This window comes from Lagenorhynchus albirostris, chromosome 20 (assembly GCF_949774975.1).
Source record: "Lagenorhynchus albirostris chromosome 20, mLagAlb1.1, whole genome shotgun sequence".
Lineage (NCBI taxonomy): Eukaryota > Metazoa > Chordata > Mammalia > Artiodactyla > Delphinidae > Lagenorhynchus > Lagenorhynchus albirostris.
This window is the reverse complement of record NC_083114.1, coordinates 40,702,265-40,720,946: the sequence shown is the minus strand read 5'-3', so window position 1 is coordinate 40,720,946 and position 18,682 is coordinate 40,702,265. Positions and strand designations below refer to the sequence as shown.

Genomic DNA, 18,682 nt, shown 5'->3' with positions numbered 1-18,682 from the left:
ACTAGCCTCTTTAACACTTGCTGTCTCACACTGGAGCTCAGGGAGCTGGGGGTGCTGTGAAATATACCAACTCCAGCAGGCGACGCTGTGAACCAGACAAGATTCCCAGGGTGGGCGGCGCGCGGGGAAGCCCGAGGGGCGGAGACACAAGGAGCAGCCAGGGAAACACGCGTGGGGGCGTGGCCACCCTGGAAGGTGGGCGTGTCTGTCATTCAAGCCCTGCCCCACCGCTTGGAGCCTTGGCTCCGGGTGGGCGTGTCCCGAATTCTCTGAGGGAGAGACACGCGTGGGCCGCTCCCCACCGGGAGGAGAGCAGCAGAGAGGGGTGAGGGTGCCTCTGGTGGCCCCTCCCTGTGCGGGGCCACGTGGCGGGCGCGGGCCGAGCCCGAGGGAAAGAACCTGGCCCGTCGGGAGGTGGGGGGGACCGAGGCGGCGCCGAGAAGAGCGGAGAGCTGCTGGATTCGGAGCAGAGAGGCGGCGGCGGCGCCGAGAGGGAGGGGAGGAGGCAGGCGGGCGCATGGGGCGCCCCGGCCTCGCCGGCAGCGCGCCCCCTCCGGCCCGGCCGCGCTGAACGCCCCCCGGCGCCGCGCCTCGAGCCCGCGCCCCGAGGCCATGCCGGTCATGAAGGGGTTACTGGCCCCGCAGAACACCTTCCTGGACACCATCGCCACCCGCTTCGACCGCACGCGTGAGTGGGCCGGAGGCTGAGGCTGGGGGTTCGAGCTAGGGGTTAAGTCTCCTTCGGCGCTGCGGGTCTCCTGGATATGGTGAGAGAGACCCGAGGGGAGGAGAGAGAGTGGAGTTGAGGGTCTAGGAACTCCCAGAGCTAAGCCGCGGTAAAGGAACAGGGCTGGGGGCGCCCTGGGAGGGGAGGCGGGCGAGGACCAAGAGTGTGTGGGGGGCCAAGGTTGGGGTTGTGTGACTGGAAGCAGGAAAGGCTCTTTGTGCGGCAAAGCGGAGAAGAGTCCTTGGGAGCCGCCCACTCTCGGGCTGAGCGCTGCTGGAGGCGTGTGAGGGGGTATCCAAGACGCGGAGGTGGGACGAAATGGGCAGACGCTCTGGGGTCTACTCCCAGACGACTCCAGCATCCACTTCCCTCAGAAGAAAAAAGAGAGAGAGAAAAGATCAGACTTCGGCAGGACCTAGCTTGGATTGAGGTCACGCGCCCCCGAGCCGTAGAGCTTCTGTGTCTGAGGGAGGTGAGGCAGGAAGAGGGGGGTGGTCTGTGTGACACAGGGAACTGCCTACACCCCCATCCCAGCTTGGGTTCCAGGTTCAGCACCTTGGACAGCCACAATCCTCCTTACCCGCCTCTTCTCCCGCCGTTCCCTTTTCCTACTTTGGTACTGAGAGATCTCCCCTTGCCCCCCTTGGGACACCCTGGCTGGGATCTGGCAGGTGGGGGGAGCGGTACCTGAGGGCGGAAACCGAGCCGCCGGGGCCCTACCCGCCTCCCCACCCCGCCCCCACACACACCTCCCTTGTTTCCATAGCGCCCATCACCCAGGCAACGGGCCTGGGATGGAAGAAGGAGGCTGCTTGCCCAGGGCCCAGCGCCTCCCAGGCTTCTGCAGTATCCCCATCAGTCGCTCCACCCCCAGACACTCAGCCCTCCTAGCGCCCCAGGACTGGTTGTGTCTCAGATCCCTTCCCTCAGCTGAGACTGTCCCTAGATGGCCCACAGAGCCCCCCTGAGGCCTCCCGCCCATTGGAGCTGGAGGGAGCCAGCTCAGGTTCTGTTGCTGGGGTTGCTGAAACCACACCTTCATTGCTCAAGCCTGTCAGACTTTGAGCACTGGGACAGACCCTCTGAAATTAGCTAAGGGATGCTAAAAAGAGGACCTTTCCTGAAAGGCAGGGAATAAGGATGCTACTCATCACTGTCTTTTTCCCCCAACAAAGGAGGTTTGTGAGTTTGGATAACTCTGCCTTTGCGTCTCCTATCAATAAAATGGGCATGATCTCACCAGAATCTCTGCCCTGTTCACTCTCTAATAGGGTGATAGGACAGTGGCTATGGATGTGCTTTGAAAGCTGGGCGAATGTGGGGCATCATTTCACCTTCTCAGTGTAACACTTACTGTGTGCCAGGACTTGTTCTTCCCAGGTAACTCATGTAACTCTCACACCAACCATGCAAGGAAGATATATTATACCCCACTTTTCACATAAGGAAGCTGAGTCACAGAAGAGTTCATTAACTTGCCCAAGGTTACACAGTCAGTAAGTGGCAGAGGTGGGTGCTGGAGCCCATGCCCTTACCATGCTGTGCTGCCTCCTACAGTAACAGCTCACCAGCTTGAAGGCAGGAGGATGAACCTCATGACTTCTCGGGGTTCCTTTTCCAACCCCCTAGTAGCCCCTCTCCCAATCCTCCCACCCTTAAGTCCTTGTCCTTTTGCTCTATCTCTTCTTACTCTCATTTCAGAATATCCCAAAGGGGATCCAGGAATCACAGGGGAGCCTGGGAAGTTTCTAGCTCTGGGATCTCTGACCACAGCTTGGGGGAGGTATGGCCCACCTGGAAGCTGAGCTCTCCTTCTGGCCTTGACCTGACCTTGACCTCTTCTTCCCACAGACGGCAACTTCCTGCTGGCCAACACACAGGGCCCACGGGGCTTTCCCATTGTCTACTGCTCCGACGGCTTCTGTGAGCTCACAGGCTACGGCCGCACTGAGGTCATGCAGAAAACCTGCAACTGCCGTTTCCTCTACGGTCCAGAGACCAGTGAGCCAGCCCTGCAGAGGCTGCACAAGGCCCTGGAGGGCCATCAGGAGCACCGGGCTGAAATCTGCTTCTACCGAAAGGATGGTGAGGGGGCCTAGCCTGCCCTGCAGTCCTGCCCAGACCACAGGCCTTAGCCAGAGTCCACTTGGCACAGTGGAAGCCTGGGTGCTGGTCCCCACACTGCCACAAGCTGACTGTGTGACACTGAGTGCATCCCCGACCCTCTCTGGGCCGTGGTTCTCCCATCAGGAAGGTGAAGGAGATAGCTGACATAATCTCTGGGCTTCTTTCCAGCACTAAACCTTGGCCAAGCCCTTTGACTATGCCCAGGAACCAAGGGGGATGAGAGAGAAAGAGATGCCATGGGCTGCTCACCCTCTTCCTCCGTCTCTCCACACCTACAGGCTCAGCTTTTTGGTGCCTCCTGGACATGATGCCCATCAAGAATGAGATGGGGGAGGTTGTACTTTTCCTCTTTTCCTTCAAGGACATCACTCAGAGTGGAGGCCCAGGACTTGGCCCCCCAGGAGGCCACAGAGACAGTAATCATGGTAACTGCAAGTCTGGGGAGAAGGCATGAATGATCAGAAGTCCTTGCCCAGGGTCACAGAAGACCTCTCCCTACTCAGCCTCATGGGATGCGCCCCCACTTATCTCCGTACCCTTCTTCCCAACAGAAAAGTCCCTTGGTAGGAGGGGAGCCAGCTCGAGACTTCGATCCACCAGGAGGCAGAGCCATACTGTCCTACACCGACTGACCGGCCACTTTGGCCGCCGGGGCCAGGGAGGCATGAAAACCAATGTGAGTCCTATCTCCACCCCAGCATCTTCCAGCCGTGTTTCTGAGGCACCCTTGTTACTGTGTCCCTGTTTCTCTGTCTGTTTGATCTCTCTCCAGAGGCTTTTTCCTCTGTCCGTCCATTTCTCATGTACGGTTCTCTGCTCTATCCCATGTTCCCCCACATCTCCTTCCATCCCCATCTCCCTTGCTTCCTTGTGATTGCCAATACCCTGCTCTGATGATGTCACAAGGGGGGCACGAAATCACTATCTGTGGTTCCAGGGAGAAAGCCCCCACTGGGGGCCTGGCATCTAGCCCTGTGTACCACTCCTAGGACCCTGATGAAGCCACGGGTCTCCAACCATCTGTGCAGTGTGTTATGGCTACAGCGAGTGGGGTGCACCATGCCATCCTCCCCTCATCCCTGGGGTATACTCATCCTCCACTGCACCCCTAGAACCCAAGAGGAACTTGAAGGAGAAGCTAGTGACCTCTCAAGCCAGGGCTTGTGCCTGATTTGTCATAATCACCTTCTCAAGCAAGGTGAAGGTCAAGCCTTAGAAATACCTACCCCCACAAAAAACATGATTGATTCAAAAGGGGGCCTGAGCAGTAAGTTGGCAGAGGAAGGAGGTGTCAGGTGCCAGCCCCGACCCCCTCTCCTGCACGTTCTAGCTCCTCTCGTGGTCACACCTGCAGTGCCCACTCTCCCCTTCCCCACTCCTTACCTCTCCCTCCCCCCAACCTTGGCTCCTCTTTCCCCCGAGTGTCCCCAACCGCCACCCCTCTCCCCTTAGAACGTGTTTGAGCCAAAGCCATCAGTGCCCGAATACAAGGTGGCCTCCGTGGGGGGGTCCCGCTGCCTCCTCCTCCACTACAGCGTGCCCAAGGCCATCTGGGACGGCCTCATCCTCCTCGCCACCTTCTACGTTGCGGTCACCGTCCCCTACAATGTCTGCTTCTCGGATGATGACGACACCCCCATCACTTCCCGACACACCCTTGTCAGCGACATCGCCGTGGAGATGCTCTTCATCCTCGGTTAGATGCTCTGCCCCACGTACCCTGGCTGATGGGCTGGAGGGACCCACTCATCCAAGCCTCACTCCATCCTGGGCCTGCAGGACCCAGGCAGTCAGAGCCTACCCATTTCTGGGTCTTTTAGTCCTCATGGTCCGTGAGCCCTGACCCCTGACCCCTGGAGACTTCAGCCTCTAGACCTCTCCTCCCTAAGGACCAGCCTGAAGCCCAATGCATCTTCCCCATTCCTGCGTCCACCTCCATTCTGAGTCTCTTGCCCTTGGCCAAGGCCCCCTAGTAACAGCCTCTTGCACCCCCAGATATCATCCTGAACTTCCGCACCACCTATGTGTCCCAGTCCGGCCAAGTGATCTCTGCTCCTCGTTCTATTGGCCTCCACTATCTGGCCACCTGGTTCTTTGTTGACCTCATTGCTGCTCTGCCTTTTGACCTGCTTTACGTCTTCAACATCACCGTGGTAAGTGTTCCCTGTCCCACCTTGCAGCCTAGCTGCCCAACTTCAGCACAGCATCTCCCATTAAGGGACCCACCTCAGTCCCAGACTCAGTCATCTGCGAATATTTGTCAGGCATCTGTGATGGGCAGAGCCCAGCGCTGGAAGCTGAGAAGGGTCCGAGAGGGTCTGTGCTCTTGGGGAGCTCAGCTCACAATCTCTGAGGGAAGCTGTGACAAATGAAAAGCTAAGTAGGGCTACCAAGGCGGCATTGGTCTGAAGCCAAATGAGTGGCACTTTTCACATTTCTATTTAACAAACAAAGGATGAGCATTTAGCTGTCTGCAAAGCACTGTGTGTGGCATGGTCACTGTGGAGAAAAGTGGTAAGAATTCAGCCTCTCGGTAGCTAAGCTGGTGGGAACAGCAGGAACAGAAGAGCTGAATGGAGTGCAAGATGGGACCAAGGTATTGCTGCGTGGGGGCTGGGCACGGAGCTAGCCGACCTTGGAGTTCCAGGCTGGAACGTGGGCTCCCGCAAAAATGATCTGAAATCTGGCCAGTGCCTAGGAAGCCAAAGCATGGCAGTTGGGCAGAGGCTAGGGTGGTCTGGGAAGGGTTCCTGTGGGAGGAGGTGAGAGCAGAGCTAGACCTTAGACAGACTAGGACCTGACTGGCAGGAGACAAGAAGAGGGAGCATCTGGGGGGAGCATAGTAAGCCAGGACAGGGAGGTAGAGGCTGCGGAGTGGATTTGGAGGCGGAGAGTCCCAGGACCTTCATCCTCCCAGCTCCCCGGGGACTGCCTGGAGGCGCCCTAGGCGGTCAGCTCTGAACCTAGCTGGCAGATACTAGGTCTTCTCTGGCCCAGGGAGAGGGAGTCCCACCCTGTGTCCCCAGACCCCCTTGGTTGCTGAGTGGGGAGGTGGGGAGCAGTTTCCCTGTGTGCTCCTCTCCCTGCCACCCTCAGCTATAGCGGGAAGCCACCTACACGCAGCCGGATTTAACCAGCCGCCAACGGGCTGTGGGCCTCTTCTCCTGGCTGTGTACACGTGTGTGCACGCTCCCACACACGTGCATGTGGGTGTGTCTGCCCTGAGGCTCCAGCCATTCCAAGCAGGGTTCCCCACCCCTCCCCTGAGTGCACCCCCGGCCCCCCGGGTTTTGTGCCCACCAGGCAGTTCCCCCTCCTCTGGTACTTTCAGGACCACTTTACAGTTTACTAAGTTCTTCCACACATCATCACATATGAAGCTCACAGTAACCCTTCAGGGCCGATTCTTATATCTCTCTTTCTCAGAGGCAGATGCAGAGGCTCAGAGAGGTTGAGTGGCTTGTTGAAGGTCACACAGCTAGCAGTGGCAGGCAGGAGACTGGAACCAGGTCTCTAGACTCCTGGTCTGGTATTCTTTCCAGCGTGCTACCCTGCTTCCCGGGAAACCAGGGTACCTGAGCGGATGGCCTGGCATGAGGGGAGAGGAGGAGCAATGTGGGGCTGGAGCGAGGCCGAGCAAAGACGGAGGAGAAGTAGGCACCGGCAGAGCTGTGGACTTGAAGGAGCCAGGCCTGAGACATTCTGGTCCAAGGAGAATGAGAGGAGGGCCCCAAGGGAGCGGGGCCCAGGGGCAGGTGACAAAGGGAAGCCTTGAAGAACTCAAGGTTGGAGTCAGGAGCTCTGGAAGCTGGGGGCAGGCATTAAGCCCTGGAGAGGGTCCATGTGGGGGAATCAAAGCCACCTCCTCTCCAACTCCCTTGCCTAAAATTAGAGAAAATGGCAGGCAGTGACTCAGGAGCTGTGTAGGGCCAGGGCTATGGGGGATGCTCCTGGAGGCCCCTGAAAGGACAGTGAAGGGCCTTCATACCGAGATCCCCAGACGCTGCCCCAGAGCCCCCAGCCCTAGCCCCCAAGCTGCCCCACCCAGAGTAGCAAGAAGATAAGCCCCCACCTGCTCATCATCTAAGACTGGAAGGCTAATCAAAGCACAACGAAAGCAGAGTGGGAACGTTAGCTAACGTTTACAGGACCTTGCCAGGTGCCACTAGCTCCATCAACCCTCACTGAACCCCACAGGGCCTGAGACCTCACAGCCCAAGCACCCTCATCCCTGCTCTCCTTCCCTCAACATTTCGGTGTGACCCTCTCATCTGCAGCTGACCCACAAGGGGCGAGGTCCCTAAACCTTCCCCTGTCCACAGCTGATTGTACCTAGGACACTGGGGACTTTGAGCACGGGCCAGAGATCTTTCCGTCTGTTGCCCCGCTTCTGACCCAGACTTGCCCTTTCACCAGCTGAGGTGCTAAGAGGCAGTAGAGCACAAAACGGACTTTGGTGTCATCTCAGATTTGAGTCTCAGCGCCATCATTTCCTTGATCTGTGACCTTGAGCAAGTAAGTGGTAGCCTCTCTGAGCCTTAGTTTACTCCTCTGCAATCTGGGAATGATGATGATAATTGGACTGAAGGCATACTTTTTTAATGAGGATTACAAATACTTAGCCCAGTGCCTGACACACGTAATACTTACTGTTAGCCATTATTAGTTTCAGTGTTACCCTCTCCCCCCTGCATTTCCTGGTCACCTTCTCAGCACAGCAGGGATACTTTTCCTGGGGCAGCTTCCCCTAGCTCCGGGGCATCTGGTGGCAAGGCGCTGGCAAGGGACGTGGGGGGCCGGCTGACAGTCTCCCCCACTGCACTCGCTCCCGCAGACGTCGCTGGTGCACCTGTTGAAGACAGTGCGGCTGCTGCGGCTGCTACGGCTGCTGCAGAAGCTGGAGCGGTACTCGCAGTGCAGTGCCGTGGTTCTCACGCTGCTCATGTCCATCTTTGCGCTCCTTGCCCACTGGATGGCCTGCGTCTGGTATGTCGTCGGGCGCCGGGAGATGGAGGCCAACGACCCGCTGCTCTGGGACATCGGTGAGCCATTGACCCCAGGCTTTCACTGACCACCCATCCACCTTCCCTGTCCACACAGGCCCCCAAGCTGACACGTCCACCAGGATCCCCACCCCTACTCCACATTCCTCCACTCATCCGATAAACATGCATGAGCTCCTTGCCGGATCAGGCTTGGGAATACTGATTTGAAGCCATGGGCTCTGCCTTGTGGGGACTGACAGCATAGCAGGGGTGCAAGACCAGTGACAGGCAATCAAAATACAGTATGGGAAGCACTCTGAAGGTGGGGAGGTGTTCTGGGCAGAGGCTAAGTACCCCTGACAGGACTCATCTGGTGGCTCCCCACTGCCCTCAAAGTAAAGTCCACACTCAGTCCACACGCTACATGGGCCTGCAGCCCTCTCTACCCCTACCTGACTTCCCTTCCTCCGAGGCCCCCTCTGCTGCTGCCGCCCTGGCCTCCCTCCAGCACCCAGGATGTACTGCTTTCTCACTTTGGGCCTTGAACGTGTTTTCCTCTCTGGCATCCTCTCTTTTGTCTTCCCTCCCTTCTTCCTAAGCCACTTTTCTATCCTTGGGGTCTCAACTAAAATGCTCTATCTTAAGGGAGTCCTTCAGGAACCATACCCCCACCAAACTGGGTTGGCTCTCCCTAACCCATTATGATTCCCGAAGACATACTTCCTTTTTAGTAGCTGCTTTCCACCTGTAATGATTTATTTCATGTCTTTCCCCTCCAGACTGTAAGTTCCACCAGTGCAGGGAGCGTGTTTGGGTCAAGTCCCAGCACCCTGGGACACAGGAAGCACTTAATAAACTATTAGGGACTGGAAGGGGCCCCTAAACAGTCAGCCGTGTAGGGAGTTGGTAGCCTTAAACTGCAACGGTAACCACTTCACCGTGGGGTGGCCGGGGCACGGGCTGCTCCTCGCATTTCTTGTGCAAACCTCCCCTCGCCTCTGTAAATACTTGACCAAGGTCAAGTGAAGGCAGTTCAAGGAAACCCCACCCTCCCCTGCTCGCGCAGCCGGGGCTCCTTGCATCCCTCCACCCCCTAGGCTGGTTGCACGAGCTGGGCAAGCGGCTGGAGGTGCCCTATGTCAACGGCTCTGCGGGTGGCCCGTCTCGGCGCAGCGCCTACATCGCTGCGCTCTACTTCACGCTGAGCAGCCTCACGAGCGTGGGCTTCGGCAACGTGTGCGCCAACACTGACGCCGAGAAGATCTTCTCCATCTGCGCGATGCTCATAGGCGGTGAGGCCGGGCCTGCCAAGCCCCCGGGGTGGCCCTGCTAAGCCCAGCGTGTGGGTGGGGAAACTGAGGCCCAGGGAAGGCAAGGTGTCCACCCACGACCAGACACTCGTGCATTTATTCATAGGTGTTTGCTCAGCACTTGCTACGTGCTGGCCCTGGGGGGATGCCACAAACAGGAGGGTCTCTTGCAAAAGGAATGGGAAGCCCAAGTTCATGACTTGATGGGGCGGGCGGGCCAGTGGGCGGTCATGAGAGGAGCATCGAGTCTGACCCCTCTCAGAACCACCCTCTGTTCCCCGCCCCAAACCAGCACCTAGGCACGCAGGAGCCCACTGGTTCACCTGCCCCTCCCCCAGGAATCCCGAGACCCATCCAGGGCAGGGGGAGTTGCGGGGGGAGGAGGCCGGAGGGGTGGCCGCCCCTGACTGACTGCTGTGCGCCGCAGCGCTGATGCACGCAGTGGTGTTCGGGAACGTGACGGCCATCATCCAGCGCATGTACTCGCGCCGCTCCCTCTACCACAGCCGCATGAAGGACCTCAAGGACTTCATCCGCGTGCACCGCCTGCCCCGGCCGCTCAAGCAGCGCATGCTCGAGTACTTCCAGACCACGTGGACAGTCAACAGCGGCATCGACGCCAACGAGGTAGTGCGCGGGGCTCCCGGTGGTACCCAGCGTGCGGAGGTGAAGTGGGAAAGGGGTCGCTGCCTCTCAGCGTTTGGGATGGAGGCAAATGGGGTGCAGGGAGACGAGGTGCTGTTCACAAGGGCACGCACCCACCGGAATCCACATCCCTTTTCCTCTACACATGGCTAATGCCATGCTCCCTTCAGCCACCATCTTCGAGCACCTGCTTCCGGCCAGTCTCTGTGCTGGACACAGGGGGTTGCGGAACGATTACCCCCAGCCCTTGCCCTCGGGAAGGCACCCGTCTGGTGAGGGAGGCAGATGGGTAAACAAATAGTTACGCTGTGAATGGGACTGTACTGGAGGGACTTGGTGCCGTGGGTCCCTCATTGTGTCTGGGCCTAGAGGAGGCAGGGGAGGTGTCACAGAAGAGGCGACATCGTGAAGGACAAGAAGAAAATTGGCCTGGGGCCAGAAGGCCATTCCAGGCAGTAAGAGCAGTAGGAACACAGGTCTGGAAAGATTGACGCAAAAGAGCAGGGTGAACTGAAAATAGTTCAGCGAGCCTTCAGGAAAGGGTGTGTGCGCGCTGTGGAGGGGTGAGGGACAGAGGAGTGAAGAGACCAGGCTGGGGAGGCGGGCAGGCCCAGCTCATGCATGGCCTTGGATTTAGATTTTATCCTGCCACATTTTTAGGCTGGGGAGTGGCCTGCAGATCCAGGAGGTATTTCTGAGAGCAGGAGCCTTGGGACTTGGTGATGCGCTGGTTGCAGGAAAGGAGCTCAGAGTGATTCTCAGGTTTCTGGTTTTGGCCAAGGGTGGGATGGAGGCATTACAGGAGGAAGATTGGACTTAGGGGTGAAAGTGAGAGTCCAGGGTTGGGCCATGATGAGGGTGTGGTGCCTATGGGGGATCCAGGTGGAGGTTGCCGCCCCGTGGGTAGTTGAAAATACAGGTCTGGACCCAGAGATAGGGCTCCGGGCTCACGGGGAGGTAGAAATCCTGGCTGGTTGCCATGATGCAGGGAGAATGTGGACAGTGAGAAGACTGCTGAGGAAGAGGAGCCTGGGGAAGAAAGGGGGACAAGAGGGAGAGGTAAGCAAGCCAGGGTGGCCGAGGGGCTCCATAAGACGAGGATGGAACCAAACCATGAACGTTAAGTTTGGCTCCTGGGAGGTCATTGGTAAAATTCAAGGTCTAGTGTAACCCTGCGTTTTACAGATGGGGATACTGAGGCCCAGAGAGAGGAAATGGATTGCCCAAAGTCCACAGGGATTTATGCAGCGCTGATTTCTAGTCTCCTGACTTCCAGTTGAAGGCTGACCCACCAGGGATGGTCCTTGCATACATGGGGTTGAGTAACCAGGATGTGTGAGTGACCAGTGTGTGTAGCTGTGAGCAGTGGACAGACAGGAGAAGACCTAGTCTCTGCCCCAGGACTTGGGTTGGGAGGTCCACACACAAGTCAAATTGAGGTGAGACACACAGAAGTCTTCCTAAAGGTCAGAAATGGGTAACTTGAGCTCTGTCCTTGGAGACAGCTCAGCATATCTGTAGAGCTCAAGTAGCAGCTTCAGGGGGATGGCCAGAATGACTTATGCCCCTTATGCAGTTACTGCGTGACTTCCCAGACGAGCTGAGAGCTGACATTGCTATGCACCTGAATCGGGACATCCTGCAGCTGCCGCTGTTCGGAGCAGCGAGCAGGGGCTGCCTGCGGGCCCTCTCCCTGCACATCAAGACCTCGTTCTGCGCTCCGGGCGAGTACCTGTTGCGCCGCGGGGATGCCCTGCAGGCGCACTACTATGTCTGCTCCGGCTCACTGGAGGTGCTCCGGGACAACATGGTGCTGGCCATCCTGGGTGAGGATCCCACCACCACCCTCTACCTACCCCAAAACCTTCCCACAGAGGCCTTGGGAGTAGCCAGGAATCTAGGGACTGGGTACTCTCTCTTGGTCCCCGCATCCTACCACCATCCCCTTTAGACCATACCCCTTGGGCTCTCCCCTACTCCCAGTGGCCATCCCTGAACCCATCAACCCTTCCCCAGTGACTGTCCCCCAAGTCAACTGATCCTTTCCCATTGCACCATCTCCAATTCCACTGACCCTTTTCCATCGGCCCTTGACTCCATTGACTTCTACCCTTTAACTGACCCTTCTGGCCATGCTTTATTGATCATCCAATTCCATCGATCATTTCTCCAGCTTTACTGACATCCCCAATTGACTGTCTCCCAACTTCACCAGTCATTCTCCACTGACCTTCTGCCGACTCCATTATTTCCACCAATCTCATCGATTGACCCCGCTTCAGCCATCCTTCAAACACACTGACCATCCCTCATTACCACTAATATCCTCTTGGTCTCTCTGCCCCAGCTGTCTGTCCGCATCTCTTACCCACAGGAAAAGGAGACCTGATTGGGGCAGACATCCCTGAGCCAGGGCAGGAGCCTGGGTCAGGCACAGCTCCAAGCTGCGTGCTGAAGACCAGCGCCGACGTGAAGGCACTGACCTACTGTGGCCTGCAGCAACTGAGCAGCCGAGGGCTGGCTGAAGTCCTGAGGCTCTATCCTGAGTACGGGGCTGCCTTCAGGGCTGGCCTGCGCCGGGACCTCACCTTCAACCTGCGCCAGGGCTCTGACACCAATGTATGTAGACTCCCTATGGCCTCCTCCTCTCTGAGGTCGCCTCCTTCAAAGTAGACCACCCCCCAGCCCCAGAGAAAGCCTCACGAATTCCTTCCACCCTGAAAACATCACCTCTCAACTCCAGCCACCCCCTTCCATTGCCCCTTCCATGCTTAACATCTTCCAACCCACTGACCCTACTCCACTGGCCATTATCCAACCCCATGGACCATGGCTCACCACGTGTACTTCCAACTCTACTGACCCATCTCCTGTTGGCCCCGCTTCCGCCTCACTCCAGACTCCTCAAAGGACCCACCCCCCCACTTCGTGTGCTTCTCCTCCATCAGTTCCCTCCCTCTCTGGACTGGGCCTCATCCCCTGGGGCTTCCTCTTCTCCACTCACCAAATGTTTCCTGGGCCCGTTTTGGTTTAGGCTCTGGGCCAAGTCTGTAGTTTACACCTTAGACCTTGGTCTTTTACTGCTTTTCAGACTTATGTTGCCACTCAGGATTTCTCTGAGTCAGAGTTGGGGGTATCTCTGACTCAATTCCACAAAAAGGCCCCACATTCTCAAACCCCACGACACTGATGGGTGAGACTAGGAGGTGGTGCACCGGGGGAGCCGGGAGGTGTGAGTCAGCCTGAACCCCGCCCCCCCCACCCCCCGTGTTCCTGCAGGGCCTCTGCCGCTTCTCCAGATCCCCTCGCCTCTCCCAGGTAACGCACCCTTCCTTGCATGGGAGAAGACGGGAGTGGGGGGCACCTTTCCTTGGCTGCTGTGCTCCAGGGTGAAGGGAGAGGGGATGGAGAGCGGCAACCGCCAGTGAAGGCTGTTGCTTACTGAAGGCGCCTGTTGGTCACTGCCCTGTGACATCAGCTGCCCCCTCTGCCCACAGACCCGCTCGGAAAGCCTGGGCTCCTTCTCAGACAAGACCCAGCCATCCGTCACAGAGGCTGAGGCTGGGGCCGAGCCTGGAGGTGGTCCCAGGCCCCGGCGGGCCCTCCTGCTGCCCAACCTCAGCCCAGCACGGCCCCGGGGCTCCCTGGTCAGCCTTTTGGGGGAGGAGCTGCCCCCATTCTCAGCCCTTGTCTCCTCTCCTTCCTTGTCCCCGACCCCTTCCCCTGCCCTGGCTGGCCGGGGCCACAGCCCCTCCCCTCATGGCCTCCCCAGGGGCTCTGCTGCCTGGAAGCCCCCCCAGCTTCTCATTCCCCCACTGGGAACCTTTGGACCTCCGGACCTCAGTCCCCGGTGAGACGCCAGCCTCCCCTGCCTTCCCTATACCCCTGCTGGCTTCCAGAACCTTCTCTGGGCTCCGTCCCCAGCATTCTGACCAGTGCTCCTCCCCATGTGCCCACCCTGCCCTACCTGATCCACCGCAGCTTGCAACCCCACTCGTCTTTGACGGCTGCTCCTCCCCAGCTCCCTGGCACCGCAGCCCCTTTCACCCTCTGCCTGCTGTGCTCTGGCCCTTACCCTCTCCCTGTGGGACTGATGACCACTGCCTCCGTCCCAGGATAGTGGATGGCATTGAGGACTCTGGCAGCACAGCAGAGGCCCCTACGTTCCGGTTCAGCAGGAGGCCTGAGCACCCTAGGGCTCACTCACAGGCCCCTCCTACAGGTAAGGGCCAGCAGTGGACTTCAACTCACGTCACCCATTCATCGGCCGTCCATCCATCCATCCCACATGTAGTAAGGGCTTACCAGCTGCCAGGTGCTGTGCTAGGAACACGCAGATGACCCAGACCTGGTCCACACTCCTAGCGAGCTTCCAGTCTAGTGGGGGAGACACCTGTGTACTCAGATAAACGATTCCAGAACAGGGTGCTAAGTGCCGTGACTGAGACAAAGAACAGGACTCTGAGGTAGGAGAGGAGGGAGCCTCTAACCCTGCCTCCTAGAGGAGGGGACACTAGAGGTGGGTCTTAAAGGGTGGGCAGGAGTTTGAGGGGTGGAGCAAGGCGGTTGGTGAAAGGTATAGAGGTATGACCAGAAGAGCAGTTGTGTTCAGATACCGAAGAGAAGGGACTTCCCTGGCAGTCCAGTGGTTAAGACTCCGCGCTCCCAATGCAGGGGGCACGGGTTCGATCCCTGGTCAGGGAACTAAGATCCCAATGCAGGGGGCATGCCACATGGTGCGGCCTAAAAAAAAAAACAAAACAAAACAGATAGCAAAGAGAAGCTCCATGCTTCTCCATGGGGTGGAGTGGGGAGGGGCTGGGGAAGTGATAGGGCCACGAAACCATCCTGAAGAGCTTGGGTTTCCCAGCATCCTGACCCCAGAACGTCCTCTCCCCTTGCCCTCTGCCTGCCCAGTGAAGGGCCCAGCCCAGGCTGTAGACTTGAGCTCCCTGTACTCACCCAGCATCCCTTCTCCCCACTCCGTCTGCAGGGACCATGCCCAGCCGGGAAGTGGCCACTGAGGCCGAGGAGGTGAAGGAAAAGGTCTGCAGGCTGAACCAGGAGGTGGGTTGGGGCTGGCCCCTCCCCTCCAACCTTGGGATCAGAGATGTGCTTAGTATAGGAGCATTTCAAAGGGTTTGGAGCCAGAGTCCTGAATTTGGATATTCACACTAGCTGGGAGACCTTGGGCAAGTCCCACAATCACTCTGAACTTCAACTTCCTCATCTGAAAATGGGGAAATCAATACGTTCTTCCCAGAGTTGTTGTGAGGATGAGATGAGGGCGCATACATGCCTGGCCCAGTCCCTGGCACACCGTAAGTACTCAGGGACAGCTACTTCCATCCCTCCAACTGGCTCAGGTGGTCCAGCCAGAAAAGAGGGCCTCTCCTCCCTCCACCGCCATGGGATTTGCTCCTGCAGGGACCCTCCCCCCACTAAGTTACATGCTCCAGTCCTTTCCGGCCCTCTCCCCCCGACGAGTGGGGCAGAGGACTGGGAGGCTGAGCAGGCCTTCAACCCCAGGGAACCTGGACCCTCAGGTCTGAATCCTGGTCAGAAAGAGCCCTGATCCTGTTTGCCCAGGCTGTGCCTCCGCCTCCCCCTCAGGGATGTCAGAGCTGCGTCCACAAAGCAGCCAGGTCAAGCCCTTGAGCCCTCGGGAGTGCTCGGGGCCTTCCCTGGGTTCTGATAAAGAGCAGGCATCCCATGGGGCGCACCTGGGCTGGGGTGGGCCCTGAGGCTGGGGGCGGAGCTAGCCCCGGTTTGGCAGGATTCAAGGTCAGCCCTGCTTCCGCATGCGGTTCTTCTAGACCAGTGGTTCCCCAACTTGGGTGTCCATCAGTACCCAGAGAACCTGTTAAAATGCAGACTCCCGGGCTTCACCCAATCTGGAATGTCTGGGGTGGGGCGCAGAGATTGGCATTTTGACAAGCTTTTCAGTTCATTCTGTACTCCCTGAAATTTGAAAAACGCTGAATAGACACTTGAGCTCGTGTGGTGTATCACCTGAGAGTAAGCCTGCATCTGTCACTTTGCAGCTGTGCGGCCTCTTTGAGCACATTTTTCTACATCTTGTCAAAGTGTGTGTGGCGGGGAGTAGCAAGAGCTGTCGTCCCAAATCCTTTTTGGAAAGAGGCTGGGGTATTTACCTCTAGACAAAAATAACCCCTGTCCTGTCTTCTTCTCAGGGTGGCCATGAGCAGAGAGTGGGTACGAAAGAGCTTTGTAAACTGTGGAAGGGAGTGCACCTAGGAGGGTGGTGATTGTATGGCACCTGGGAGACAATGTGATGTGTTTTCAACAGATCTCCCGTCTCAACCAGGAAGTGTCTCAGCTTAGCCAGGAGCTTCGACACATGATGGACCTGCTACAGGCCAGGCTGGGTCCCCCAGGCCACCCAACAGTCTCGGCTTGGCCCCCAGATCCTCCTTGCCCACCACAGAGGCCTCCATGCATCTCTCCCTGTTTGTCCAGACCACTGCCTGGCCTCCAGGATACTACCCTCGCTGAGGTCCACTGCCCAGCCAGTGTGGGGACAGCAGAGATGGGGGCTGCCCCCCCCGACCTGAGACCCTCCATGCTGTCCCCTTACCCCTCAGAGCCTGACCCTCTGGGACCCTCCCCAGTGCCAGAGGCCTTACCTCCGAACTCAAGCCTCATGAGGCACAGCTTCCGGTCCAGGTCAGACACGTTCCACTGACCCTGGCCACGGGCCCAGGCCTGTTTGGGGTGGGCACTGACGCCTGCCATCCAGGGAGGGGCTGGGCCCCTTGGCCTCCTGCCTTGGGTTAGCAGCCACCAGATGGTCTGGTTGGCTCTGGATTCTCTGACCTTTTTAACAAAGCCTGGTCACTTCTGACCCTTTGCCTTTTCCAAACCCTCCTCTATTCTCCTCTGTGAGGGGAGCCACCTGAGGCCGTGGAACCCAACAGGCATGAGATGGACCGCAGTGCCCACTGAGCTGGGCAGATGAGATGTCTGGCTTTCTCCCCAGGACCTGGAGGCAGGTAGAGATGGGGGAGCAGAGAGGGGAAGGGAAAAGCCCCCAGATCCAGCCTGGGAAATGAAGACTGAGGCAAGAGCAGGCAGGATCTTGGTGTCTACAGCAAGAGGGATGGATTGCAGATTCCAGTGCAGAGGTAGCTTAGTGATACCGTGAGGTCTTTTGTCCCAGCCCCCAGGTCTCTGCTGGAGACTTTGAAAGCAATGTTGCTTCCAGAGGGGTAGGTTTGAGATCCTGGCTGGCTTTTTTTTTTTTTTTTTTTTGCTGCGCCGTGCGGCTTGTGGGACCTTAGTTCCCCAACCAGGGATCGAACCCCGGGCCCTCAGCAGTGAAAGCTCCCAGTCCTAACCACTGGACCACCAGGGAAGTCCCCTGGCTGACATTTGAGTAACCCAAGACTTCTTAGGCCTCCCACCATCAGCCCAAGCTGGAGGGGCTCACCTTACCCCACAGCTCACATAGGAAATGAACCGATGACCCCAGATATGTATTCTTTGACTCACAGCATTTTTTTCAAAATATGAATGAGTTGTCACACTGAAAATCAGGAGAGTTCACATAGAAATCCAGATATTCCAGCTTCTCTAAGCAAATTCGGGAGATCTGGTGACACTGGGCCAACGCCGCACCTGGTAATAATCAGCTGGTGTTGGGTGGCCACTGTCCTCTTTGGAAGAGACCTGCACTCTCCACTTCTTTGCAGTCCCCACATTCCTTGATCATCTCCTGACACCCAGCTAGCTTCCCTCATTTGAATTCTTTATCTGGTCTCTATGGGTATCTCAGTTTGCAATCCCTGCCTTAGAGTGTGCTCCCAGGTTCCTTTACCCCAGTGGGTGCCTTTTGGGCCCAGTAATGTCTATTTCTACCCCTGGGCCTGGGCCTGTCAACATCTTTGTTTCTGTCTCTCTGCAGGCCGACACTGAAAGTGGTCTCTTCTGCTGCCAGCAACTTGCAACAGTCCCAGCAGCACTCCTCCCCCTCCCGCACCCCCAGACCTCAGCCACGCCTGTTCTCCCCCTTCCAATATGGTCTCACTCAGGGCTCTGACTTCTTGAAAATTAACCCCGGTCTCCAGCTCTCCTTTACCACCCAACACCCTGGGCTCACTTTTGGATAGGAAATAAATTTTTATTTTTGTAGTTTCTGGCTCTGGCTGTTTCTGGAGATTGGTCTGATAGCCCCAGGGCGTTGGAGGAACCTACACAATAGTCACTCCCCCACAGTACCCCAGGGCCCTGTTGCTGTCTCTAGGAGGGCAAAGGTGCCAACCAATCCACTTGGTACCATGTTCACTCCACCAGAGGCCCCAGAGATGAGGCAGAAACCTTAATGAGTCACTATGGGCCCATTACACCCACCCTCCCCCCAACCTGGTCAAAGCCACAGATTCAGACACGGTATGTGGGAAGGGCCCTGACTCAGGTCCACCTCCAGCCCTGGAAAGGTGGCCCATGGGACTCCCCACCAATCCTGCATTAACCGATCCTCTACCTGTTGCAAGCTAGGTACAGCAGGGTCTGGAGGAAGCCCTTGTCACCAGCCAAGAACCTGCTAGGAAACCGGCTCTGCCCCATCCTCTTTGCTCTCCTAAGGTCTCTCTTCTTTCTTAGCTTTCACTTCTCTGATGATCACTGCAGGGGTGGGTGTTATGGATGTTAGAAAGAGGTACCCTGGTGACCAGATGTGGGCAGCATTGTGGCAGGTTGTCCCAGACAGGTTGCAGGTCGATTCTCCAGCTCAGGCTCCAGAGTATGATGGGTGTTGGCTGGCGTCATAGCAACAAGGCCCACAGCTGTCTATAGGGTGAGCTTTGATTCCATACAGGTTCCGAGTAGTGTCCCTGGGGGTGGGATGCAGAAGCAGAGGAGATGCTGGT

The 18,682-nt window shown here is 57.7% G+C and overlaps 1 protein-coding gene across 1 annotated transcript; it reads left to right on the top strand.

The window, feature by feature from the left end:
- Positions 1 to 612: 612 nt before the first annotated feature.
- Positions 613 to 16,969, top strand: KCNH4 (potassium voltage-gated channel subfamily H member 4). Its single transcript, XM_060133499.1, has 16 exons — positions 613 to 688; positions 2,579 to 2,812; positions 3,133 to 3,279; positions 3,406 to 3,530; positions 4,307 to 4,550; positions 4,850 to 5,007; positions 7,689 to 7,896; positions 8,937 to 9,131; positions 9,577 to 9,776; positions 11,371 to 11,620; positions 12,169 to 12,413; positions 13,074 to 13,112; positions 13,292 to 13,644; positions 13,910 to 14,016; positions 14,788 to 14,861; positions 16,105 to 16,969. Exons 1-16 carry the CDS (start codon positions 613 to 615, stop codon positions 16,498 to 16,500), a joined length of 3,051 nt encoding a protein of 1,016 aa, XP_059989482.1. The 3' UTR covers positions 16,501 to 16,969.
- The last annotated feature ends 1,713 nt before the right edge of the window (positions 16,970 to 18,682 follow it).

Excerpts from the sequence above, each read along its gene's own strand:
- KCNH4 (XM_060133499.1), top strand. The coding sequence starts at position 613 with ATGCCGGTCATGAAGGGGTTACTGGCCCCGCAGAACACCTTCCTGGAC. Across the intron at positions 4,551-4,849 it reads GGAGATGCTCTTCATCCTCG|ATATCATCCTGAACTTCCGC; the intron begins GTTAGATGCTCT and ends TTGCACCCCCAG. Across the intron at positions 14,017-14,787 it reads CTCACAGGCCCCTCCTACAG|GGACCATGCCCAGCCGGGAA; the intron begins GTAAGGGCCAGC and ends CTCCGTCTGCAG.